The sequence below is a fragment of the Agelaius tricolor genome, unplaced genomic scaffold (assembly GCF_023055355.1).
Source record: "Agelaius tricolor isolate 1412-34295 unplaced genomic scaffold, bAgeTri1.0.p SCAF_9, whole genome shotgun sequence".
Classification (NCBI taxonomy): domain Eukaryota; kingdom Metazoa; phylum Chordata; class Aves; order Passeriformes; family Icteridae; genus Agelaius; species Agelaius tricolor.
The window spans coordinates 23,763,327-23,789,252 of record NW_027269269.1 but is presented as its reverse complement, the minus strand read 5'-3'; the positions used below and the strand labels follow the sequence as shown (position 1 = coordinate 23,789,252).

General features: G+C 52.7%; 1 protein-coding gene across 2 annotated transcripts; it reads right to left on the bottom strand.

The window, feature by feature from the left end:
• Nucleotides 1-1,187: 1,187 nt before the first annotated feature.
• Nucleotides 1,188-25,516, bottom strand: GPR156 (G protein-coupled receptor 156). Of its 2 annotated transcripts, none has more exons than XM_071433271.1 (11): nt 25,362-25,516; nt 17,123-17,270; nt 16,870-17,014; nt 14,140-14,276; nt 11,719-11,854; nt 10,750-10,860; nt 9,582-9,707; nt 9,062-9,157; nt 6,104-6,340; nt 3,807-3,965; nt 1,188-3,255 (listed from the first exon to the last, which is right to left on the bottom strand). In XM_071433271.1, exons 3-11 carry the CDS (start codon nt 16,972-16,974, stop codon nt 2,068-2,070), a joined length of 2,295 nt encoding a protein of 764 aa, XP_071289372.1. In that variant the 5' UTR covers nt 16,975-17,014; nt 17,123-17,270; nt 25,362-25,516; the 3' UTR covers nt 1,188-2,067. The 2 variants fall into 2 exon arrangements, with proteins under 2 accessions (XP_071289372.1, XP_071289373.1); XM_071433272.1 differs by having other exon boundaries at nt 16,870-17,011.
• Between the last annotated feature and the right edge of the window lie 410 nt (nt 25,517-25,926).

Genomic DNA, 25,926 nt, shown 5'->3' with positions numbered 1-25,926 from the left:
GGCTCAAAACTGAACACAAGATTGGAGCTGTGACCTCAGCAGTGCTGAATACAGGGGGTGATCACTGCCTAGTCCTGCTGGGCACACCATTTATGACACAAACCACAGGGCTCTTGGCCTTCTTAGTAGGTGCATCCACGGGCTATGCAGTTTTCAGGTGGTGGCTGCTGGTCACTGCACAGAAAAGCAACGACCTCAAATTCCAGCAGTGAGTTTCCAAACAAACCCCAGGTTCAAAGTCCTCTGGAGGGTTTTTCTGCATTCACCAGTGGATTTAAAGTTAATTTTTATATCAGCTGCTTCCAGGTGGGTTCATGGTTGATCTTTTCCTTTGACTGTGTTGCAGTATTTCCCAGCCCCAGAGCAAAGTGTTATTCTAAACACGTTTGGGGGTGGGGAGAGGTTTTGACCCATATTTAATAGGGTCCCTGGAGCGTGCTTGTCTCCCCCCCCTTGTCCCAGCGTGGCGATGCCGTGGATGTCCTTGGTGTTTGCCGGCACGCCCGGCGTGGCAGCAGCAGCACCTGCTGCGAGCGCTGCAGAACTGCAGGCGGCTGGCAGGGCACGGGGACAGAGATCCCGAGTCCCACTGCAGGGAGCCGCCGGGCCCCGGGTTTGCCCTGCACACGCAGGGGACTCTCCAGTCAGTGCACTTCTCCCAGGCCAGAGCCACAAGTGCTCAGACAAAACTGAAAGAGAACGGTTTCTGTTAGCAAAAAGGTGACAAAAAAAAAAAAAAAAAAAAAAAAAGATTACCCTCTGTCTGGGGTGTTTCCATTTTAAAAGCAAACAGGGGCTGTGGAAATATTGTTCCTCATAACATTACTGAGTTTGATGATTTACCCTACATGCAAGCTTGGAAGACTGCAGAGGCAACAGGGGAAAAAAGGGTGACACCAGCAAAGGAGTGAAGGGAGAGAGAAGTGAGGGATTTCACCATCATGAAGGGTAATGGAGAGGGCAGTGCTAACATGCTTTGTTCAAAAACAGCTCTGGATTCCTCTGACACCTGCTTTTTTAATCAAGCCCTTCTCCAGAAGGTTTATATTGCACTGGGCATCAGGTCTCAGCATCCTGAACTCCTGTGGAAGCAACGATAAGCTCAAACGCCATGATAAATATCCCAAAAAGGCACACACACTGGATTTACTGTTCTTGATGTTTCTAAAATAAAAACCAGAGCATCGTAATTTAAACAAACCTTATTCCAGACTATATCATCCATACAAAGACAGACAGAAGGGCACAAGATCCAGAAATCAAGGTAAAAAAAGAACCCCCTTTTCAGATCCTCTTTTACAATGGCTAGCTTGTCTTTCCCTTCAGCTCTGACCTGAGTCTCACCTACAATGATGCACCTGAAGAACACAAAATGCAAAGATACCTCCAAAAATATCACCTTTGGACTTCATTTTCTCATTCAGATGTTACAAATAAAAAACAACCACCAAAACCCAAAAGTTTGCTGTGCACTTCCCATTTCAAAGTCCTTGTTTTGCCGGGAAGCAGCACACCCCAGGTGCGTGGCAGCCTGCAACTGCTTCTGGCATCTGTCACTCATCCCCAGCTGGGGCTGATGCCAGTGGGATGCTCTGCCTGGGCAGCCTCAGGGCAAGGAGTCCTCTATCAGTCCATATGGAGAGGTGTGCAAGAAGCCATGGTTGTTTCTGAGGCAGGATGCTGCTCCCTGCCAGAGCAAATCACACAGGTCTCAGAGAGAAAGCTCTCTGAGGAGATAAGGTTTGGCTCTCACAGACCCCCAGCCCCAGTTCCTCCACTGCTGGCACCAGGATGGACAGAACTGCTGCTACCTGTGGGACACAGGCTGCTGCCCAGAGTAGCCAGGACAAGGCCGCCACCTCCTTGAGTGCTGCCAAGCCCCTCTCAGCCAAACTCAGGCTGCAGGCTGACCAGGCTGGGGCTGACACTGCAGATCAGAATGGGGCAAATCCCCACATTCCAGAACAAGGCACATTTCCCAGAGGGATGTGTGGCTTCAGCATTGCAGAGAACACGCAGTGTTGTGGGGGTGGGAAGGCACTTGCCTTTGGGACAGGGGTGCTCCAGTCACACAAAAGTGGGTTTCAGATCCTCTTTGAAATTCACCACAGGCTGGGGCCCGCCGTGGTGCTCTGTCTGGCGATCCTCACAGTCACTGGGCTCTGTGTCCGTGTCCGTGCTGCTGCTGTCCAGGGAGCCACGAGGGCTCTGGAAGCAAACCTCGCAGCAGGGTCGGTGGCAGCCATGAAACATCTCCTCAGAGCTGCTGCTGCTGCTGGAGTCAGAGTCTGGGTAATAGTACAGCGAGCGCAGGGAGGGCTCCGCGGGGCCCCTCGGCCTGCCCTGCCGCCGCCGCCGCTCCTGCGGGATGCACGGTGAGGCGCCCTGGGACTCCCTGGGCCATCCCAGCCGCCCCTCTGGCTGGAGGCTGGCCTCCCTCGGGATGGCTGCAGGGGATGGTGCTGGGCCATGAAGGAGCCCTCTGCCAGCCATGTCCCCTCCCTTTCCCAGGGAGTTTTGTGCTGACTCCCCACGGCCCCAGCTGCCCACCTCCTTCACCCTGCAGCTGGCACGAGGGGATACGTGTCCAGGGACGCGTGTGGAGACAGGGGGCAATGGGATCCTCCGCTGATGCCTTGCCAGGTAGGGGCTGAGGGATGTGTGGATGCCTGGGTAGCACTCCTGGCCCACCTGTGTTTCTCCCTGCTCGCCTGAGGTGCCCCAGTTGCCAAGTGGGGGTCCTGCAGATAAGGCTGGGCTGTGGTTTTTGCCATCCAGGCTTAACTCTTGCAAGATTTCCCACAGCTTCTCGCTGTTTACATAGCTGATTTTGGGGGATGACTCCCAGGCTACACCAGCTGAGTTGTCCTGGCCTAGCAGCTGCTCTGAAGGCTGCTCCTGCACTGCAGGTGTCCCACACTCCTGGAGATCTTTCAGGCCACGTTCAATGCTGTCCCCTCCATTAAAAAGCAGCACCTGAGGGCAAACAGGCTCCTGGGTTGCATCTTTCTGGAGAGCCTGAGCATTGCTGCCAGGAGGTGATGAACCCAGCAAGCAGGGGGGCTGCCACCCATCCCTCCCTGGATCCGGGGGGCAGCAGTCCCCTGGTGCATCCCCAGGCTGCCCTGAGCTCCAGGTGCAGGGAGCTGCTGGCAGCACACGGGGGTCGCAGCCGCTCTCCGCAGACATCAGCCTCATCAGCTTCTCCTTGGCGCTGCTCACTTGCTCCTGCAGGCTTTCGATCACGGCGTTTTTCTGTGTCAAACAAATAAGCCTGTCAAGTGTGGGGCAGGCAGGGAGGAGGAAAACGCTGCCAATTTGGAAGCAGGCACTGCCAGAAAACAAATCACCCCTCTCTGCATGGCAAGAGCCACACCAGCAGCATGTGTGACCTCAGCCTCCCCTGCAGCCCCCCCAGACGTGTGTGTGGGAAGGGGCTCACTGGGCAGGCAGCTCTTCAGGCTGGGGTGTTCCTGCCCAGTGCAGGGGACAGAGCAGGAGCCTGGGGGCTTTTCTGAGACAGAGCATCTCCCCTCTAAATTAACCATGTTTGACAAGGCTGTGGGAACCAGGCTCTCTTGTGCTCCTCCCTACAGAAATTTTTTAAGCCCTCCAAATTATGCCTAAATTGTGGTGCTTTGGAGTGTGACAAAACAAAGCAGCTCTTCCCCTCAGGAAGGAAGAGGGTGGTGAGGGATCACCAGTGTGGACAGGGGTGTAAGAAAGGGCTTCCCACCCTGCAAAGCCTTCAGCCCACAAAAGGGAAGGAGGGAAGCTGGAGGAGGGGGGCTGGCAGAGCCCCATACCTCGGTGAGCAGCCGCTTCATAGAGTTTTTCTCCCCTATGAGCTGGTAGAGCTGCTCCTCGCTGTACACTGAGCGGCAGCTCCTGCTCGGGCTGGTGAAATATTTTGCCATGTGGCTCATGGTTTGGCTTTCCTCTTCAAAGGCTTTCCACTGCTTGAGCTGGGGAGTAGAAGAGGGTGTTATCCACAGAGCCCCCGGCCGACACAGCGGGAGGCAGGCACAGCTCAAGCGCGAAGGAGACAAAGGGATGGAGAGGGGGAGACAAAGGCAGGGTGGAGCAGAGACAGCCAGCCAGAGATGGCTGGGCGAGGGGCTGCAGTGTCACTTGGAGCCTCCCACCCATCTGAGCCCTACCCTGTTCTGGCTCCAGCTTTTAATGCAGGAGAGGGTCAGTGCCTGGCTGCACTGAGACTGCTGAGCACACTGTAAAAGCCCCCTCCCTCTTCTCCCCACTCCCTGACTCCATGACAGACAAAGACAGTGTCATGCCTGCCCCCTTATCCCTGAATCACTGGTGACAAGCTGAAAAACAGCAATTTTTAGTATCTATTTTCTCATCTAGTGTCTGCCTGGAAGCCTTGTGCAGCCCAGCTCCAGCTGTTTATCGATCTCAGATGAGCTATAGAAAAGCAAGCCCATTAGAAAAAACAAGGTAATGAATTAAAGGATCCAAGTTAAATAAAATGTTCAAGGGCCCCAGGCTCCCAAAGAAAAATGGTACAGGCAGAGTGAAAGTACAGCTCATCAGCTTCTCTACCCTCAGTCCGAGAGACCTAGTGCTCCAGCAGGCCTGGAGCTCACCAGAGGAGGTTTGGATCCTTGCTCCCAAAGGCTGCTCTGCAGTTACACTGCCTCAAGAGGCAGGAGGGGACCTCTGGAAATCATCCCAAGTGCCCTGCTCAAGCAATGTCAGAGGGAGCAGCCTGCTCATGACTGTCCAACTGGGCCTTGAGTATCTCCAAGGATGGAGACTCCACAACCTCTCTGAGCATTCTGCTCCAGTGCTTTACAACTTTCACAGAAAAAACTCCAGCCTTTTCCTCATGTTTAAATAGAATTTCCTGTGTTTCAGTTTGTGCCCATTGTCCCCTGTCCTGTCAGTGGATACCACTGAGAAGAGCGTCGCTCCCCCTTCCCTATTCCACCCCCATCGATATTTATATACATTGCTGAGATCCCCTGAGCCCTCCCTTGCACAGATGTGCTTTCCTCAGCTTCACCTCTTCCTCCCTTTCTCACCTCATGTCCTTGAGCCCAAACATCCCTCCAAACATTCAACTAAGTAAATAACTGCTTCCCTTCCCTGTAACAATGGGAGCATTATTCCCACTAACGTGGTGGCCAGGCACACCAGGCTGCTCCTGGAGGACACAGGAAGCAGAAGTGCTTCGGCTCACCACAAAAGGCTTCCTTTAAACACCTCCTCCTCCTCCCTGCTTGTGGCAAAGCCCAGCTTCCTTCTCCAAAAGTGCAGAGGAGGACAGCCTCCCCTGGGGACCACCAGCAGCAGCGAAGTCTCTGAGAGTGGCTGGGCCATCTGGATGGTCTGTGCCCGGTTCCATCGCTGCCAGTGGCAGGAGCTCCTGGTGCAAGCGGACACGTGAGGCATGAGGGAAGGACAACTGCACAAAGGACACGTCCCACCACCTGCATGGAGCAGGAGGAGGAGGCCAGTGGCTGCCTCGCCTCATGTGTGCTGTCTGCGTGGCTGTCACCTGGGGCATGTTCCTGCAGGAGGGTTTCTGAGCAGCAGTGCTGCACTCCTTGGAGACTTTCCAGGACATGAAGGGGACAAGGAACAAGAAAGCTGGACATGGACATTTTAGAAGGGAACAGTCATAGGACAAAGGAGAATGCCTTTAAACTGAAAAGAGAGTAATTTAGATTAGACACAAGGAAGAAATTCTTCACTATGATAGTGGTGAGACCCTGGATCAGGCTTGCCCAGGGAAGTTGTGGATAGCCCAATCCCTGGAAACATTTAAGGTCAGTCTGAATGGCACTATGAGCAGCCTGGTCTGGTGGAAGCTTCCTGGGGTGTTGGAACCAGATGATCTTTAGGTCCCTTCCAATACAAACAATTCTGTGATTCTTTGAGACTCAGGGAACTTGCTTGGGGAAGCAGAACCACCAGGGTGGGGTGGGGTGGGGGTTGGAGAACGAGCTGTGCAGGTGAGTCCAAACATTTGGGGAGAAAAAGCAGGAAAGTGAGTGCATTGATGCCCACGGCTGCTGTTGTTAAACTCCCAAAACGTGCCTATTTCCAGCCAAGTGACAGGACAGAGGTAGCAGCATACCTGTGGGACAAAGATGAAGCAGTTGATGGTGGTTGTACACACAAAGATGCCTCCAGAGGTAAAACCAAACAGCAGATTGTGCCAAGTACGGAAGAAACGGTGAACTAAGCAGATGGTACCAGCAGCCAGGAAAACCAGGTTGACCCCGACGATGAGTGTCAGGGACTGGTTCACTGGAGAGGAGCTGACATTGTCGGTCAGACCGGCCAAGTAGGTCCCGTACAGCAGGAGGATACTCTGGAAACAGAAAAAAGAGGTTTCCAGAGTGTGGAAAATTACAGCCCGATGGTGTCAAGCCCCGTGTCGCACCAAGCCCGGTGAGCTCAGATCGCGCTCAGCGCAATCCTAATTAATGCTCTTTGATCTGTAATGCAGACCTGCAGCGTGCGGCGGTGACGCCGCAGCAAACACCCAGCACGCTGCTGCAGGCCAGCAGTGGGGCTGGGAACACAGGGCAGCAGTGAGGGCACTGGTGGGCACGGGGGGTCCCAACCAAAGGGTGTGAAGAGCCAAGAGTCACAGGTCAGCAGGTGCTGCCACAGAGCAGGGGATGGCTGGGAGAAATTGTGAAAACCACCCCTTGGGCAGCCTGGAGCAGGAGAAGCAAAGGCAGACAGAGAGGAAGCAGAGGTTCCTGCACGGATGCAGCAGTGGGTGCCATCAAGGAGCAATAGCATACCTCTGAAGGAGCAGGAAAGATATCCAGAAGGAATTCAAAAAAGAAGGCAAAGAGATATGGAGGTTTAGACTGGAGGGAAAAGGATGTACTTGGTGCCTCTTTAAATAGCAATAATCCAGGAAACTACCAGGTGCAATTCTTTTCCCTTCCCTTGGCTGTTTCCTGACTCCAGCAGCAGGGAAGGGCACTACAGAAGTGCCTCTACAGAGGCTCTCCCTCCCCCCGAGTAGAGCAGTTGTTTCAGAGAAGGCTGTCTCATCATCCTCCCCGTCAAGGGTCTCATGCATGCATTTTGCCAGTGTGCTCAGGATAAAACTGCCCAGCAGGATAAGCATCTCCTTCCCTAGGTGACACTAGCAGGAAACAAGTATTTTTTGCCTGCCTCCATAAAGCTGAGCCTTCAGGTTTGCCTTCAGGATCATTTGGAAATACCATCTAACAAAGTCCCAGCTCCTGCAAGGACCTGGAATACAGGGAATGTGACCTACATTATTCCTGTGCTACCCAGTAAGTGTCAGCCTTTTACTAAGAGTCATTGTTATTTGGGCATCAAGAAGTGCTTTGTGACACGAGATGCAGATGGTTTTTAAACCCTTCTGAACCCCTCTGTGCTGTGCCTTGGTTGGTGACTGTGATGGCCACTGCCAGGGTTAAGGCCTGGAGGGACACAAGCAAGGGACATTCATGTCCAGATCTCTGGTGAGACTCCGAACTTCAAAGCAGCAGAAGTCTCAGGGTGGGGTTGTAAGAGTGAAACCTACCTTGCTGGGAACTGGGCCAGTGCCTGACCTTGCTCTGTGGAATTTGCACTGGATCATAACTGTGTCCACCATGGGGCACCTCCAAACAGCCCAAAGGCAAGGCAACCCCTAATCCCTGAGCAGGAAAAAACCAGCACCAAAGTCCCATTTAAATTCATACAGTCTATCTGGGACACAGACAACAGCGCTGCCATCTCCTAAACTAGGACTCTCAGTGGCTTGTTTGTTTGTTTGTTTTAAACTTGAGCAGAGGACTTTGCTTCTAATTCCAGGCATGTCCTTGGCAAGTCATTTCTGTTCATTGCTCTGTGCCAGTAAAACCAGGATAATACACTGAGTGTCTTCCCAAAGGGCTGAGCACATTAATGCTGTGGATGCTAAGAAGTGCAATGTATGCAGAGATAAACCCTACACTCACATTAGTGTAAATCCAGACTAACTCCAGAGAAATCACCAAGGAAATACTCCATGACCCCCAGTAAGTAGGAAGGAACAGGGCCAGATTCAACACAACATTAAAAAGATTACCTGGAACTGATTATGGGGATGTTTTATTTCCAAAAGGATTTTGTAAGGGCTGTAGGCAGAGGCATTACCTCTCTAAACCCTAACACAAACTGCAGACAAAATCAGAGGTGGAGACACAGCACTGAAAGCCCAGGTAATGCCTACATTACCTAACAGCAGAGGACTTGTAAGGACTTTGAAATTAAGTGTAGAAGGACTTGGCTGTGTCGTGAGGTCCCTTTCTGCTCTTTTTCCTATGATTCTGGGTAGATGGTCAGTGAGTATTACATTACAGTGAATCACAAAGAAAGTGCCTGTGCTGCATGCAGAGATTAAGCCATTCCCAAAAAAAGGCTGTGATCTCACAAGCTTCATCAACATCAGCTTTCTGAAATGTGTCCAGCCTCTGCCATACCAGAGACACATGAGACCACAGATAATTACAGTGATAATTATACCAACATAGTTACATCAGTATAACTAACCCTGCTGGAAGAAGACTGGCCATGTGCAGAGATTCACCAGTGAAAGTGCACCTCAGAGGTATAATTAACCCGATAAGCATCCTGCAGAGGTGGGGACCAAACACTCGTCATCAGCACCTCCTTGGTTTGAAGTCACAGGACACAGGGACTGAGCCACCTTGGCAGTGGCCATTCATTGGAGTCTTTAGGGAAGGAGTGTTGACATAAAGACCAGGAAGATGTTGAGTTTCAAGAAGTGAGATGAAGCTAGGGGCATGCCAGGAGAGATCTTGAGAGACTAAATGTGCACAGTGTACATAGAGGAGATGGTGAAGCAAGGAGAAAGCAGCTAGCAGGGCTTTCACCCTTCCCAAGATGGGAAGGGTTGGAAATAGGAAGGCTTATGAGATGAACAGGAGTAGCTGGGATCTGCAATGGGCATGTAGCTTGGGAGGGCAGCAAAATGACAAATGCTGCGAAACAGTTTAGGCTGAAAGACAGGGAGGAGGTGAGATACAATGCAAGAAGCACTCAAGAGGTTACATACCTTAAAGCCTAAAATGAGAACGAGCCAAAGATCGGAATAGAGCGATGCACAGGACTGCACCCGGCTCACGGAGCACGTCATGCCTTTCTCTGTGGCCTACAAGGCAAGGCAAAGGCACAAGTGAAGGCTGGCACAGACCAATGGGAAGAAGCTGGTCTCTGTAAACTTCTGAAAGGAGAGGCCAAAGCTGGTGCTACCAGGGGCAAAGTCTTAAACGAGAAGATTTTGGCCTTCTGCTGCCTCCAGGGCTGGTTAAATATTTCTCTAAAGCAGATGCCTTGGAGCCCTCCTGCGCCATGCAGGTGATCTGCAAAGACTTGGAAATTTTGCAGTGGACTCTCGCCTCTGTAATAGACCAGACATAAACCAAATCCAGAGTGCCCAGAAGGTTTTCTGCTTCGTTTTTCTTTCTGTTGTTTCTCAAAGACCACCTCCAAATGCCTGGCCACCCACTAACTCTGTTCACAGAGCTCAGATAGGGCACAGCAAAACCCCACCCCGCCCCTCCCCATTCTTTTACCCGCAGTGAGACGCTGAGGCTTCGGAAGCACTGGACTGGGTCAGAGAACACCCAGGTCAAGAGCAAGACAGTGTCTGCCAGCACCAGCGCTGCCACCATGGCCAGCAACTGCAGGTCTTTGATAATCTGCAAACATACAAGAAGCAAAAGTTACTATGGGGAAGGAATGGACACCAATGACCTCCATCCCCCTTGGGTCCCTTTCTGTTGTTTCTTTCAAGTGACACGTCTATCCTACTACTTTGCCCAGAGAGGTGTCCAGCACCGACATTTGAGTTGGCCACAAGATCTCTGTCTTCAACTCCCAAATTCTTGGAGACCTAATCAGGCTTGAGATCTGGTATAAACCCTGCCTGATGGTGTGGATAGCAGATAAATGCTATGACAGAAAACAGTTCTTCCAAAACAAGACTATCATCCCTTATGACCATATCACCAGCGGAGACAGAAAGGGCAGACAAAAGCACCTGGTAGGAGCACCATTCTGCAAATTTAACACAGATCCCAGTGTGAAACAGGAGTCCTTGCTGATACCCAGTTCCCCAGCAAATCCTCTTGTCCCATCTTTCATCTGAGACCTACTTTTTTCACTGCTGGAAAGTGACCACTGAAAGTTGTGAGTGCACTTTTATGTGCACCAATTTTCCATTTCCCTCCCAGTTTCTGAATCCCCATCCTTAAGTGCTGCAGAGGAGAGCCCAGTACTCCCTTCCTGCCTTAAAGAGCAGAATGGATCCATCTGGGGATGGCCCTAGATCAGATGCTTTTGAGGACACCTGGTTTATTTTCATCCCACAAAAACAGCTGATTGTTTTTGTGGGATGAAAATAGACCTGAACACAAACATTGGTGTGTAGTGTAACAAAAGCACGTGCCCAATGTAAAATGAGAACATTGCTTGGTGATGGGGTTGGGACTCCACTGGGGAAGAGGCAGCCTGGCAGGGCACCCACATTCCTGTAGAGTGGAAAAGCTCCTGCCTCACTGTGCAGGAATAAATAAAGGGCCCATGCCCAGCCAGGTGTGAAACCAGACCTTTGATTGTGGCATCCATCCCTGTCATGTGCCAGTTCCATCTGCTATCCCACACTGGTTTGGGACTTGCTGGTGTTTGCCCTCCATGGAAAGTATGTCCTCCCCCTTCCCGCCTCAGCTGCTGGGTACTCACCACCCTCTTGTCGGGCACCCTCTGGGTGAACACCTTGTAGAGCCGCCAGCTCTTCCCCAGGACAGGCCCGAACACCAGCGAGGTCCCCACGCACAGCAGGCACAGCCTCACCTGCAGGGGTCAGAGCAAGGGGGCTGAAAGGGCTCACAGGGACACCACACACCCTCCCAGCCTGGGCTGCAGCAAGGATGGCCAAAGAAGACAGCAGAAGAAAGAAGTCTTCTGACTTCTGGAGGGTGATACCAGATACTAGAAAGCTGTCTACAAGGTGAAATAAATTCAAAGGCAAATACTCCTCTGTAGGCATGCCTGCTGCCTACCTTTCTCTGCCTACCTAGAGACTCTCATTGGAAGGGCAGGCAGGGAGAGACAGGCAGCTTGTGAGCAGCAGGGGCACAGAAAGTCCCAGCACCCATAAATCACTTGCTGGCACCTCTTAATTATCCACAGCCCAGTGGCTGAGCAGGATGCAGGGTATGCTCCATCCCACTCTCCCACATGGGTGCATGCCCAGTCCTCAGTCTGGCAGGGTGGCTGCCTCAGGCCAGGACATGGGGGTTCATCACACAGGTGAGTGCTCTGATGAAGATCTTCTCTGCAGCCAAAAAACTCACCTAGAGCACCTGTGCTGTGTCAGGCAGTGATGGCTGTGTGGAGGATCCCATCTCCCTTTGTGGTCCCCTCTGCCTGCTGCACTTCTACAAGCCCAGCAGCCTGCCTGCCTGCAGGACCTGTCCCCCAGGGACCTCAGTGCAGATGTGGTTTGCAAACCAGCAAAGGCCCCATTCAGACAGAAAGTGTCTGGCTGCCTTTTGTGTATGTGAAAGCCACAGCCCAGCTGAGCAACGTGGTGGTGACAGGCTGTGGCTGGGACAGAGCATGTACAGGTGACAGCTGGCTGGGAGAGAGCACGTACAAACAGGTCTGTACATGTGTCAAGGGGCCCATCCCAGCCAAACCCCTGCTCACCTGAATTAGCTTTTCCATTGAGTCTCCAGATGGCAGGCTCTGCTCCTGAATCCCAAAGAGGTAAGCACTTGTGTAAGTCAAGCCACTGCCCAGCAGGGTCACAATGTTGAGATTGGGGCTGGACATCTTCACAATCCTCGAGGAAACAAAGCAGGGGATTTGGTGACAGTTACTGAGCGTCATGACCTGGCAGCACTGGGGTGAGGTCCCCTTACAGGGATGATGACGGTCATAAGGAATGCTGACACACTGTCCACCCCCAGCCTGTGCTGTTCACCACTGCCCCAAAAACTCAGCCATTACTCCATGGTCCCACCCTCTCCCTTTTCTTGCTGGAGTGCTTCACAATCCTTCAAGTATTCATTTAGCCCTATGCCAACACTTCTACTGCAGAGGCACAGAGGTAGAAAACCACACCAACACAGCCCAGGGTGACAGTCCCCAGCAGTAAGCTTTAGGTGCAAGAGCTACATGTGCTTCCAGGAACAGGCCCTTCCCACTGCTCCTTCCTCTGAGGAGGTATCTCCACACTCAGCACAGGAAGCTGCCAGCAATGTTCAGGTTACAGTCTCCCCTCTGTAATTTCACCTCATCACTCATAATCCTGTAACTGTATTCAGGGAGGGGAGAATCAACCCACTAATCTCTTATGACCTGTCACCCTGCCCCAGCCAGCCTACTGAGTGAAAGCTGCACCTCCTGCCACCCTTCTCAATAGCTCTGCCCCTTCGACCTGCTGCCAAGTCATTACTTTTCTCTCTCCTTGAGCTTCTTCCTGGCTTGCTGTCTTGCAGTCACAAAGCCTGGGGTTCAACTTGTCTCTCTCCCTCCCTGCCTTCCTCACCATGTCTCAGCCCTTGGAGAAAGATATTCACCAGCTCATGCTGTCAGCTGCAGCTGAGAAAGGTCTCCTCTGCCCTCCTAGGTTCAGGAGGAGACCAGTATTTATTTACCGCAGAGCAAATAAATAACACACATTCATTACAGCACGTTCTGAGAACATAAATTCAAGTGGCCACTGAACTCACCACCACTCAGTAAATGAAGTGCTTCAGACTGGGGTGCAGTTGGGATGCAGGTCATGCAGCTGCTGCAGTGCAGCAGGCACAGGACTCTCAACACAAACCCTTATGGGCAGGACCCTCCTGACTGCACTGTGGTTGTCAGGAGCATTAAGGAATTTAAATTCCTTAAAGCCACCAGAGAAGTCCAACAACATCAGTGCAGGCAGCACTCAGATGTACACCTCTGTGTGAAACAATGGCACATGGAGAGCAAAGGCTTCGCTGGGTGAAGCCTGGGAGAGGGATGTATCCCTGGAGGAGGAAGCAACTGAAATACTAAGGGGCCAATGAGGCTGAGGAGAAGGTGGCAAAGAGGCAGCAGGGACATCCAGAATTGCTGAGGAAGGGTCAGCACTGGCTGAGACAGGTTGAGCTATGAGGAACTGTTGAGCCTTCTGCTGGATTTATGCTGCCTTCAGGGGAGAAGGACTTTTTATCTCCTCTGTGCAGACTGAACAGCACCAAAAAAAGTGTCTAAACTTCACCACCAGCTTCTCTCAGTAATGGAGATCATGTTCTCCACCAATACGAGCAACCACCAAGAGCAAAAAGGGTTATCAATATCTTCAAAATATGAGTGGCCCAACAGCAGGGAGGACATGGCTCACTGTGGGGAGTATGCTGGTCTTGCTGTGGGGCTGTGCTGCTCAGAGCGATGCTCTCAAGCATGTGGAGCAGAGTTGAGCTCTCCTTTTACCAACTCCTGTTGATGGCTTTATTGAGTAGCACCTGGATGAGACCATACAGCACTGTCTGTGCCAGAAGGCACCCATAGAGTCATAGAGCCATTAAGTTTGGAAAAGACCTCCAAGACCATCAAGTGCAACCTTTGACCAAACACCACTGTGAGAACTAAACCACAGCACTACGTTCCACATCCAGTCTTGAACACTTCCAGAGATGGTTATTCCACCACCTCCCTGGGTAGACTGTTCCAATGCTTGACAATCTTTTTGGTGAAAAAATTATTGCTGGTGCCCAACCTGAACCTCCCCTGATGCATTTCCTGGGGCCATTTCCTTTCATCCTGTCTACAGCTCCCTGCCTTGGGAAGGAAAGTGATCAAAGCTCTGTGTGATGGAAGAAGGTGCAATATCCCTGGCACTGCCCTTTCTTGCCCTGTGCTGCTGCCCTGTGCTGCCCTTTCTTGCCCTTTGATCACCAGTGATCAAAGCTCTGTGTGATGGAAGAAGGTGCAACATCCCTGGCACTGCCCTTTCTTGCCCTGTGCTGCTCCTTCAGGCTTACACCCTCCTGATCCTTGGCTGGTCATCAGCTCAGAGCATGCTCCTGAAAGAGCCTGACTCTGCTACTCCAGCTCAGGGGAAACCTCCCAGGAGAAGAGGGATGCCCTTACCTGTTTTTCCTGAAGCGAATAGTGAAGATGAAAAAGAAGAGTGCTAGCAGGACTCCTCCAGTCAGGAATGTCCACACAACTCCCAGGAGACCAGCAGAGAAGGATGGGGAGCTCTTCATACTGCGGTCAAACGATGTCTGCAGGAAGCAAAAGGGATAAGGAAGAAGAGGACATTGCTGGGGCTCTTAGCAAAGAGGGTCCCTACTCCAGCATGATCCCTCCCACAGTTATCCTGCTCAGCCAGAACGCACAGCTCCCAGTAAGGAGACACTCTGGCCCAGACCGAGTCCTGCAGGTAGGGCTACTGAGATGTGTGTGGACAGGACATGTGCTCTGTCACTTGCTGAGTGTTCAGGAGGACACGGCAGTCCAGGAGCGCTCTTCTTATGCCAACTAGCCAAATCCATAATGAAGTTGTACAAGTGATTCATAAATCTCAGGCAGCCCTGCCTCTGAAACACAGGAACATGGACACTGGTTCCCCACTGTCCTCTGGAAACAAATCTTTGGAGGAAGGCCCCATGGTGCCCCAGTTTGTATCATGCTTGTTTAGATGCTTCTTGGCTCCCCCGCTTACCCTTCCCTGCAGCAGACAACTGATCAGCTGGAGGACGTGCCTGGGAGCCAGCAGCAGGGCTGCCAGTCGGTGCAGGAGCACAGCACAGGGAGTGTGACTGCGTTTTTCAGAGGTGGTGACACACTGAGCTGGAATCCACCCGTCTCCCAGCCAGATGGAAACTAACTTGGTCCCAGGCAGGCATCAGCTGAGAACTGGCTTTGGAGGGACACTCCCAAAGTGGGTATGATGGAGGCACCTCTCTCCTTACACACAAACCTCCTTATAGGTTTAAATCTCCATTTAAAATAATCTCTGCTATCTCCTTATTAACATAAAACGGATAAAACGATCCCCTGTGAAACAAGAAACCTACTTCCGCTGCTGATCTAAAATGCTCCAGCATTTTTAACAGTGTGTGCACGTGTGGATTACCAATTTTTTCTCCCTTAAAAAAAGCATCACTTCAATAAAAGTGCTGGCACATCCCCTTTCAGGGGGGAGGGAGGAGAATGGGGTTTGAGTTGGGATCACACACCTCCTCACTACCTTCTGTGGCGCTGAGTCCTCTAATTTCTATTGCAGAAGACTACTTTTCTGTACAGTTGACATTGCCCCAAACTCCCAATTTTTACTTCAAGGTCTGAGGTGTTTCTGCTTCCAACCTTGCTAGAAATAAATCTTCAAGCAGAAGAAAGGCATTTGTTTAGAGCCAATGCCTCATGTCCCTCTTCCCCAGCCAGGCTTCATCTCCTCTGGGCGAGCAAGAACAACGCACAGCTTGCAGAATTAAAGCCACCACATAATTCTTGACAAAAAAACGTGTCACTGCCACACGAGCACAGCTGATCTGCAGGCTCCTGGCAGCTCACATGCTGGTGCCACACTGATCACAGGGCAACTGGGAAAGGCAAACCCCTGCCTGGGAGAGACATCCAGCTGAGAGCTGCTGCTGGGATACAGCTGCATGCACATCTCAGCCTTGCTTTGCAGCAGTGTGGAGGGATCCCTGGGGGGATCCTCATCTCCCTCCTGAAAACTGCTTCCCCCATCCTCTTCCCTCTTGCTATTCCCTGGGGAGTCTTTTGCCTCTCTGGGAAAAGAAGACCACACCAGATGGTGAAGATGCTCAGCCATGTCAGTGCCCTGCTTACACCAGGACTCTCTGTGTGAAAACCCCATCATTCGGCCCAGATGAGGTCTGGAGCTGACAGGGCTGGTGCAAGGCTGTAATGCCATTCTATTTCTGTGTCCTGCCTGCTCGAGCCCAAGGGTAACACCTGGCTTTTGCCACTGAGGTGAGCAGGGCAAACTCAACATCCTGGGGCTTCTGCACTTCACTCCCTGATGTACCCACTAACAAAATCTTTTCACCTCTGGCTGCTGTCAAAAGTATTGCTGCACCCTATTCCCAGCAACCACCTAGGGATCAGAAACACCCCTATGATCTCCGCTTTTTCTCTCCCACACACCCTCCCACCTGACTGCTGTTTCCCTGGATGTTGATGCTACTTGAAGTTGATGGAGCGCTTTGCTGGCTGCTGAGCGCAGTAAATCCTGGTCCTGGCAGGGGGAATATTAATTGTAAGCCGGCTGCCAGAGCCAGAGGAGCCAAGCAGCTTACAGTCTTTTAATTAAAGGCCCATGGTCGTGCAGGACGTGATGGAGAGCCGAGTGGGCCAAGCCTCACTGCTCCATGCAGCAGCCCCACGTGGTGCCAGCTGCAACTGAGTGCATCCCAGTGTCATTTCTACCCCTGCCTTACTGGTGGAGGGGGAAGGTACCACTTATTACAGAGGATGACTTTCAATTAAATCCTGCTCTACTCATATTTGAAAAGCACTTTGAAGTTAGAGGGGACAGGAAAGGTCAAGGGGAGATGGGGCCATCACAGGCCAATCCTGAGCAGCTGGCTGACACATGGGAGGGCTGCTTAACATGACTTGGCTGTCATGGATGCTTTCTCCCCTTTGGATAACTGCTGGGTGTCACCTAGACTGGTGTGTCTTGTCTTTCTATCAACCAGGTGACAGTGTGCTGCCTTCAGCTGGACTGGGATTGCTTGGCAGCTGCACCCTCCTCTTCATCCCTCCCCCAAATCTACTTCTGCAGAGCAAACCTCATTCCCCAGAGCACTCCTCTGCACCCGTACATCCCACTGTATCCATACATACCACTGTGACAGTGCAGAGCTCCTGCAGGGCCCGCTGCTGCTGCTCCTGGCTGCCAAAGCTGGAGCTGCCATCGCAGAGCTCAGAGCAGTTGAATCCCGGCTCCATAGCACATCCTCAGCCGTCATCCAGCCGTACCTTTGCCCTGCTGGGAGGATGAGCATTGCCTTTCTCCAGTGAGAAGACACCTTTGGCGCACACCACATCCCCCCTGTCAGCAGAGGAAGGTCTGTGGACAGCCTGGGGCTGAGCTTACCCAAAGTGGACGTTGGATGCACGTCCAGAGCCAGGACAGGGAGTGCCCCCTGCCAGCGTCCCTTGGGTGTCCTCCGCAGCAAGGAGAGTCAGCTCGGGACCAGGGCTCCCACAGAGCACAGTGGCACCCCCAGCACTGCTACACCAACCTGCAAAACAACACCTGTGGAGGGTCACAGTGGCCCCCAGCCCCTATATCCCAGCTGGGAGCTGAAATGAGGTGCTGTGCTAGTCCAAGAAGGAGCCATGGCACAGCACCCTGAACACCTGCATCTTTCCTTTGCCAATGCATTTTCCTGCACTTTCAGGGTCAATTTCAGGAGCAATTTCAGGGTCATTTTGCAAGTACCCTCCTTGTGCTGGCAGTGACTTGCTGGTTGCAAGTACCCTCCTTGTGCTGGCAGTGACTTGCTGGTTGCAAGTACCCTCCTTGTGCTGGCAGTGACATGCTGGTTTCTTCCAGCAGAGAACCAGCCAGTGAAGACAACAACAAACAGTGACAAGTGCTGCCATCGCTTACCAGGACCTACACCCAGGCCTGGGTGAGCAGAGGGGAAGGTGCTTGAACGCTGTGTTTTGGCTGACTTGGCCCGAGATGCAGCCTGGCTACCTGCAGAGCTGGCTGTTTATTAAGGAGATGGAGAAGCCTGACACCTCTGTGCTCTCCCTCCCTCCCGGTGCTCTGGCTGCCAGGTTTTGTCCCTGCCTGCTCCTGCTCCCTTTGCACCACCTTTGCCTCTGTTTCCCCTTTCATTTCTCTTTTTGGTGTGGATTTTAATAGGCCTCATTACCATTTTAGACATGAGGTCATACTTATCCTCAAGCATCCTTACTCAATTACCATTGTCACCAGGTTTAATTAGCTTCCAGCACACGACCATAAGCGAGTCTCCTGTCGTTAGCAGCTGGGGAGGAGGCACAACAGCTCGCTCCCTACTTGCTCCTAACAACAGGTGGGAGGAAAAAATTATCTCTATCAAGCTCCTTGGTGCTGCTCCCTGGCTGAGCATCCCCTGTACCTGGCCAACCTTCCCTGTTGCTGCTCCTGACATTTTGATGCCCTCTCCTCCCAAGTCCTTTCTTTGGAAAAACTCCTGTCATTATGTGAGCAAAAAAAGAGTAAATTAAAAAGAAGCATCGTCACCAGGACCTGGTGTGAAACTTGGTGTTTGTCACGGGGCATAATCAGGATTCAAATGCCAGAAAAGCTACAGGTGTTGTTCTCAGTTCGAGTGTAGACTGATTTTTCAGCTTCAGAGCAGTTGTTTACAAGTCCCAGCCCAAGCACATCAAGCTAAGTGGGCTACTTGTCCAAAATTAGCAGACCCACCTCTGAAGCAATAACCCCAGCTCTCCTGCTGGCAGAAGCCTTCAGGTACTGCAGGTCCTGGCACCGTCCTGCCCCTGCCAGAACTTCCCCTAGCATGAGATCAGCTCGCTGTGTCCTACAACCACAGTATCACACATCAGCCAGACTGAAGATTTTACACACATGGTGTGTAAAGACGTGTTTTTCAAGAATGCTGAAGCCACCCAGCACCATCAAGCCTCCTTCTCTCTAGCTTGTGGCAAATCATGGTGGTGTTTCCCCTCTGCAGCAGGCTCATCCTCTGGGAGTTTTCATGCCCTCCATAGCTCAGGCTGAGTGACTGGACAAGAGCCATGGGTGCAGGAGATATCCAGCTGCTGCACTGAATGCCAGGATTGCTACAATGCTGGAAGTGCAGTGGAGAGGAGGAGAGAGGTTCCAGCTGAGCAATTCAGAGACCAATGGACTGTGTGGAGGGACTGGGTGGAGATGGGGGTAGGAAAGGGGCACTGAACCTTTGATGCTGAGAAAACCTGAAGGTGAGCACTGCCCAGCCTCCAAGGGGCTCAGCTCCTCCCCATGCCCTGGTGGGTTTACAGACAAAATCCCCTATAACTCCTTGTAACCTTCTGCCATGTTAGAGGGGGAACACACCTGGCAGGTGGACCACTACCAAGGCTGGCATGAGGCCAGCAGGCACAGCCTTCCTGTGGCTCACCAACGGAGGTGTTACCACGAGGAGCACCAGCTGAGCCCTCATCCACCCAGGAGGCCACCCCTTGGAGGAGGGCAGAAGCCCCTTGGGGTCTCCCCAGCCCCCATCCCTGCATTCTGCAAACGGCTCCCACACAAAGTTGATAACAAGCCGGGGCTAATTAGTGTTCATTAGTATGCAACAAAGCAAGCACCAGTGCAGTTGTCGCTGAAACGCAACAGGCATTTCCAGCCCAGCTCCTGCCTCTTGTGAGAGCTGGCAGGAATGCTTCTCTGTAGCCTGGAGAGGATCCAAGGGGACCAGCACTTTGGAGGGGTCACTGACCTCAGGGTGAGGCTGGGCAATGGTTGTCAGGACAGACAACAACACAGGTAAAACCCTACATCCTTAAAATGAAAGGGTCTGTTGAGAACAGAGACTTGTGGGGTTGGGTTTTTGGGGGGTGTTTTTAAGACTTAAAATGCCAACCAATTCTGATAGATCACTTCCAGAGCAGAATCACAGAATGACTTGGATCAGAAGGGACCCCAGAGCTCTGCTTGCCTTGCTCTGCCCTTGCTGCCCTTGGTCCCTGTGGCCCTACACCTGCTGGCTGTCTGGGACATGGTGCAGAGTGTTTGGCCACAGAGGAGCACCAGCTTGCACACAGACATGATCCAAAAAGACAAAAGTCAACAGGAAACAGGTGACTGGACCACATGAAAAATATTAGCACCATCATCTTCTCAGATAAAAGGGAAGCATTGACTGCTAGAAACAGTATTTGGATAAAAGCAATTTGTGGTCACCTCAATGGTTGGATCTCCAGGCCTGGAAAACCTGTTTCCTTAGATCTGTCAAGACCCAGGAATACTTAGCATAAAATCATTTAGGTTGGAAAAGAGCTCTTAGATCATCAAGTCCAACAATTAACCCAGCACTGCCAACCCCTCCACTAAACTATATCCTTAAGCACGGTATCTACGTATTTGTTGAACACTTCAAGGGACAGACACAGAATCATAGAATCACTAAGGTTGGAAAACACCTCAAAAAACACTGAGTCCAGTATCTAAAATGCTTAGTAACTGTAGACTGTAACACATAAATAGCCCTCAAAATAGATGCAGTTGATGTCATCTAAATGCACATCTTGACTCTCAGTTTCTTCCCTTTCAAAACATTTCTTTTGGGAAAAAAACAGAGGGAAAAAAACCTTTAAAGAAGATGAAAAATTGGTGCAGCATGTATAGACCCAGAGCAGGCAGAATGAACTTTTCACCCCAACAGGTTCATTTTGATGTAGTGTTGAAAGAGAGGCTTCTTCCCAAGGGTGACATCGCTGCTCGGCAAAATCAAAAGGTGCAAAACCAAAGATGTCAAATCACAGACAACAGAACAATCACATTCAGAAATGTGCCAGTCTTCATGGGCTCTTCAATCCTGTGCGGTCACACCAGCCCTGACAGTGAAATGGTACATGCACACCTCTGCAGGGAGCACATCTGGAGAAACATCTGCTGAGAAGAACTTTTGGGAAGGCGGCTGTGTGGCCAGAGGCAGGGAAGAACAACAGGGGAGAAGGAGCAATGTGCAAAGGGCAGAGCCACTCCTGCTGCCTCAGGAGGGGAGCAGAGACCTCGGCTCAGCCACGATGGGTCTGTGCTGCTGCTGCCAGTCCTGGTGGGACATGGAGCTCTGCTGGTGTGGAGCAGCCAGGACTGACAGGACACCGGCTGCACAGTGGGAAATCAGCTGGATAACTGTTCCGGCAACGTGAACACCGCAGGATGGGGTTTTGCAATTCAAAGTCTGGTGCTTCCAAGACAGGCTCCTGCTTTTTCCTTCTGCTCTTCTTGCCCAACAAGATCCCTTCTAGTCTGGCCTGAGAAACCTGCAATATTGCCATCCCCAAGGTGATCAAAAAAGTCACAAGCCAGATTTACTGCAACACCTCCCGCAATCGAGCTACTTAAAAACTGTGAGTTAAAACACACAGCATATCTGAAGATTATTTTTAATTTGTATTTAAAACTTTGGCACCTACACTTTCATGCTTTTCCCTGCAAACACAAAAGGAAAAAGAAAGAAAACCAAGAGACTCATAACATCATCCTAAAACCTGGGTTACAAAGGCTCAATCCCCAGGAACACTGGGGAGTTACAAAGCTGTCACCCTTCTTCTCAGGGTCTGTGCTCGTGCTTCATTCTGCTCCTGTCCCTGGGATTTCCAGAGTCACTTCCAGGCCCTTCAGATATCTTCATGCCTCAAGATAGACAGCAAGCTCAGTGAGGATAACCACCAGGAGCTGCAGGACCCTCTGCACACAAAGAAGGGAGATGCAGGACAAGGTGCTTCTGACTCTGCGTGCATGGGGAGCTCGCTGTGTGACTGAAACCTGAAATTTTGTGTTGACTGAAGCTAGGTGAGATTTTCAAGCCTCCTATCATTTTGGAAAGAATGAAGGCAATAACTTCTGAATGTTGATTTTACTGCTTGTCTGTCCACTGTAGCTCCCTCAACTTGGGAGGATGGCATGAGGTTGGCACATTTAGCTCTAACTCTGGACTTTTTAACCTTTTAAGTGCAGGCTGAATACCCACCTGGCTTTTTTCAGTTTTTTGGTTTACATTTTGGATTAAAGAAGCCTCCATGCACAAAAAAAAAAAAAAAAAAAAAAAACCCAACCAAAAAACCACATTACTTTTTTTGAACCACCACACAGTCCTGCAAGGAGCTGACTCACACTTCTCCCACTAAGGAGCTGATAAGGCTTTTAACTCTCTAACCATAATTGCTATACAATGACAGGCATGTGAGAAACAGAGACAGAATAGATTGGAGATGTTCAAAGGAAGGAAAATTAGGAGGGAATACCAAGAAGCATAGGGAGCACGCCACAGATGAGGCCAGTAAGCCCAGAGCTGAAGGGGAGGTAAACCAAATCCTTGGAGCTGCCAAGGAGCAACTTGAAGATCTGAGCCCTCCCTCGTGTCCAGCTGCAGCAGCTGCTGAGCAGCACGTGGATGAAATGAGCAGAAACCTCCAGGTTTCTGCCTCCCCAAAGTGGGTGGGAGTCCAGGGATGGGGCCCCCACTGCCCCTCGTGCTGAGCTCATCCCTGCTTGGCCAGGTGGCCTGGCAGGCTCCTCATACAGAGCCAGGTGACAGCAGAAACAGCCAGAAAAGTCCTTCCAGCCGAATCTTAGTGACACCACGGTACCCCCAGGTGGAAGCTCACCTTCCTGCAGCCAGTGAGGGAGGCAGTGGGATCTCTGCTGCCAGGCAGCAGCCTCACCACTTGGGGCCAAGGAGGGCACAGCTGCCTCCCCCGGAAATGGGCAGGGGGCACACCCCAAGCACCCCTCTGAGAAGGAAGGAGAAGTGCTGCTCCCTTGCCCAAGCTTCTGCCCACAGCAGCTCTGCTGCACGGACAGGAAGGACACACAGAGGCTTTTCACCGCTTTGGGAAAAATCCTGCATTTTCTTCACTCCATTTCATTAATTAGTGGGAGACCACACCTGTAGGTGATGTTCTGCCTCCATGGGACAACCCCCCTGCTCATTCCCAAGCCCTGAGTGGAAGGTCTCCATCTCAAGTGCTGGGCATGTGGCAGATGACCTGGAAGTGGGATGGCAGGGGCTACCTGTCCAGAAACACACAGCCAATTTCATGCTGCACTGCACCTTCACCACAAAGAGGCAGAAGTGGTCAGGGCTGGCTACAGGGCCAAACTGCATGGCCACCATGCCCCATGCCCCCAGAAACACAGCTCTTGCCTGCCTGCCACACTGCCAGGCACAGCCAAAGAGAAGCAATGTTGGAGGAGTGCAAATATCCCCAAGCATGCACTTCACAATTTGCCCTGGAAGTTGCTGCAGGCAAACCATGAGTCCCCCTGTCCGCCAGGCTGGTCAATCCTGAATCCCTGCCACGGATCACACCCATATCCCTGCCCCAGAGAGGCTGGCACCTTGTCACAGGACAAGGAGGCTTCAGGACTCCACTGTGGCTGTGTGACACTCACACTTTTCCACCAGGACGCTGATTCAAGGCACTGTGACTGGTGCAGCCAGGTCTCAGGGTTCTGTGCCCATTCCTGATGCTTCTGTTGCCTTTATACCTGCTCTCATCCATCCACTTGCCTCAGAAACCTGCCTTTTCCCAGGCCATTCCCATCAATTGCTGCTACCTTCTCCTTTGGGCATGCGCCCCACTATGCTGCTCTGAGGCACAGCTCAGCCCCAAGCACTGCTGCTGGAGGCTCCAACATCCCTCCCTTCCCTCCACAGCTCCCTCTGCCTCCGGGGTGTTAGCACCAGCCTAACAAACGGGAACATGCTAAACAGCCTTACAGGAAGGTGTAGCCTGCGATTTTTTTCTGTCTTAACTGTACCGCCTTTAGAGAGCCACCATGAATAAGAGGTAAAAAAGCCTGATGATTTTGAATTTTGATTTACAAGGGAGATCTACCTTGTGGTTGAGGTGTGTATGACTTAATTAAAAGCAGAAGCTCACTCCCACTGAAGCTGTTTGCTGCCGAGCTATCAAATGCAGAGGAGGAAGAGACCTCAGAAGGAATATTTCCATTAAGTTATGTTTCACATTAAGCATATGCCTTCAAGAGCTCTCCCTTTCCAAAGCTGGCAGAAAGCTGCAGCTGCTCCTTCATGCAATCAGACACCATCCCCTCACAGCACCAGCACACCTGTGTTTTCACAAACAGGGCTAGGATGGCCAGGCTGCAAAGCCACACAGCCCCAAGCACGGGGACAGCTTCTAGCGCTAACAAGGTCAACAGGTTTTTTTCTCTATTTTACTTTTTTTTCTTTGAAATCTGGCAGGATTTTGGAAATCAAGTGACACATTTAGTCCTTAAAGAGGCAGGAAAACAGAGCACTACAGCTCTTTCACCTTACCCCTGATGACCAAGCAGCAGGGAATATTTTCCCCTAGGAGACAGACTTGACTTAAGGCTCTGAAAGCCAGAGATGTCCACGGCTCCTCTGGCTCCCCTCCCGGGCACCACAGGCTGCCAAACTGCACCCAGTGCTGCCCTGCTCAGGCTTCTGGTCTCCTTGCTGGGCAAAACAAGCCCCCCACCAAGGGCCAGGGCCACATCAAGGTTTCCACGAGGTCTGCCAGCCCGGCTCCCTGCAGACAGCAGTGAGGCTTGCTCAGGGGGGAGAGGGGCAGCTCCGAGACTGGAGGCACAACCAAACCCATGCGGAAAGCGCTGCTTGTAAACTGTGCGAGCACAGGGTCTGCAGTGAGAGCAGAGTACTGCCCCGGCAGCAGGTGGGTGAGGGGATGTGGCAGCTCCGCCAAGGCTGCATTGGAAATGCCAGCTGCAACTCAACACTGGCAGCTCCCGGTTACCGGGATCTGGTTCCCTTGGCCTCCTCCCGTCCCTCTGAGGATGCAGAGCACCCATGGGGGAGCGGAAAATCCAGCTCCGGGTCCACGAGCCACCCGTCTCTGAGAGGTGACCAAGTCCCTGGGAGTTGTATCATGCTCAACTCTGGCAGCCAAGGAGAAGCAAACAAGCTGGGTCCTGAGTGTTTCCTGGGAGGGGGTCTCACCTCTTAGCAGCACTGTGAATCCAGGGCACAGGGTCCCTCTCTCTCTCCCTCTCCACCCAGCAGGTTGCTGCCCTGTGGAGTTGATTGCAACTTTTCTTCCCCCTATTTTGAACTCCAAGAGGCGCACAGCTCACCCAAGTAATAGCAGTTTGGTTAGCACAAATTGACCTAGCGCTGCAGCTTTACATCTTTGCACCCTGCAAGGCAGCCCTTTCCCATCGCCAGGTGCTGCCAGGTTCCCGTTCCTACAGGCGCCTCCCGGGGGCTGCTTGGAACCTTTGGGACGGTATTTTCTGGGGAGCTACAAAACACCGTCCCCAGCCCACCCCGTTTCGAGCTCAGGGACGCACTCCGGGCACAGCCAAGCCAGCGAAGGGCGAACGAGGAGCTCTGCATCCCCCAGAATCGCTCCCGAGCACGGCTCCGTGCCGCAGGGCGGGAGCGCTCGGGGGCTGCCGGCCCATCCCCGGCCCCGCCGTGCTGGGCTCCGGCCGGCTGTGGGCAAAGGGGCACAAAGGGCAGCAAACCCACCAAAGCAGGAGAGCAACTCGGGAGGTAACCTGGGCGCCCCGTCTCATCCATCCCGCTCGCAGCCCCAGCCACGGCTGCCGGCCCCTGTCTCCCCACACCGCGCCCGGCGGAGCCCCGACCCACCTGTGGGGACAGCACCCGTACCCGGGGTGCCAACCTGCGGATACCTGTGGATACCTGCGGGAGCCTGGCAGGAGCGGCGCGCCCGGCCCGGAGCAGCCCCGCAGCCGCGGCGGGACGCGGAGCTCGGCCCCTCAGCGCCCCTCAGCGCCCGGCTCCGCCCGGCCCGGCCCGGCGGGGGCGGGCGGCGGGAGGGGCCCGGGCGGCCGCGCTCCTCCCGCCGTGGCGGCCGCGCCGGCCCCGCTCCCGTCTGACCCGGGACAAAACTTCTCGGCAGCGGGGAAAAAGCCCGGGGGCCGGGGCTGTCCCGGCAGGGCTGGACCCCGTTTCACGCCGGCGGCTCCTCCAGTCGAGAGCGGCATCGAGCCCTCCCCAGAACACCCCGGAGCCGGGAGAGCGGCCCCCGGCACAGCCCCGGCTGACCTGTTCCTGCCGCAGCCCGTTCGCCCGCGCTCCTCTCCGGGCCCTGTCCCGGGATGCGCCCGGCTGGGAACGGGCCGCCTCGCTCGGGTGCTCCCGGCAGCTGAGGCAGCACAAAGCCCCACGCCTGTGGCAAAACCGGCCCGAG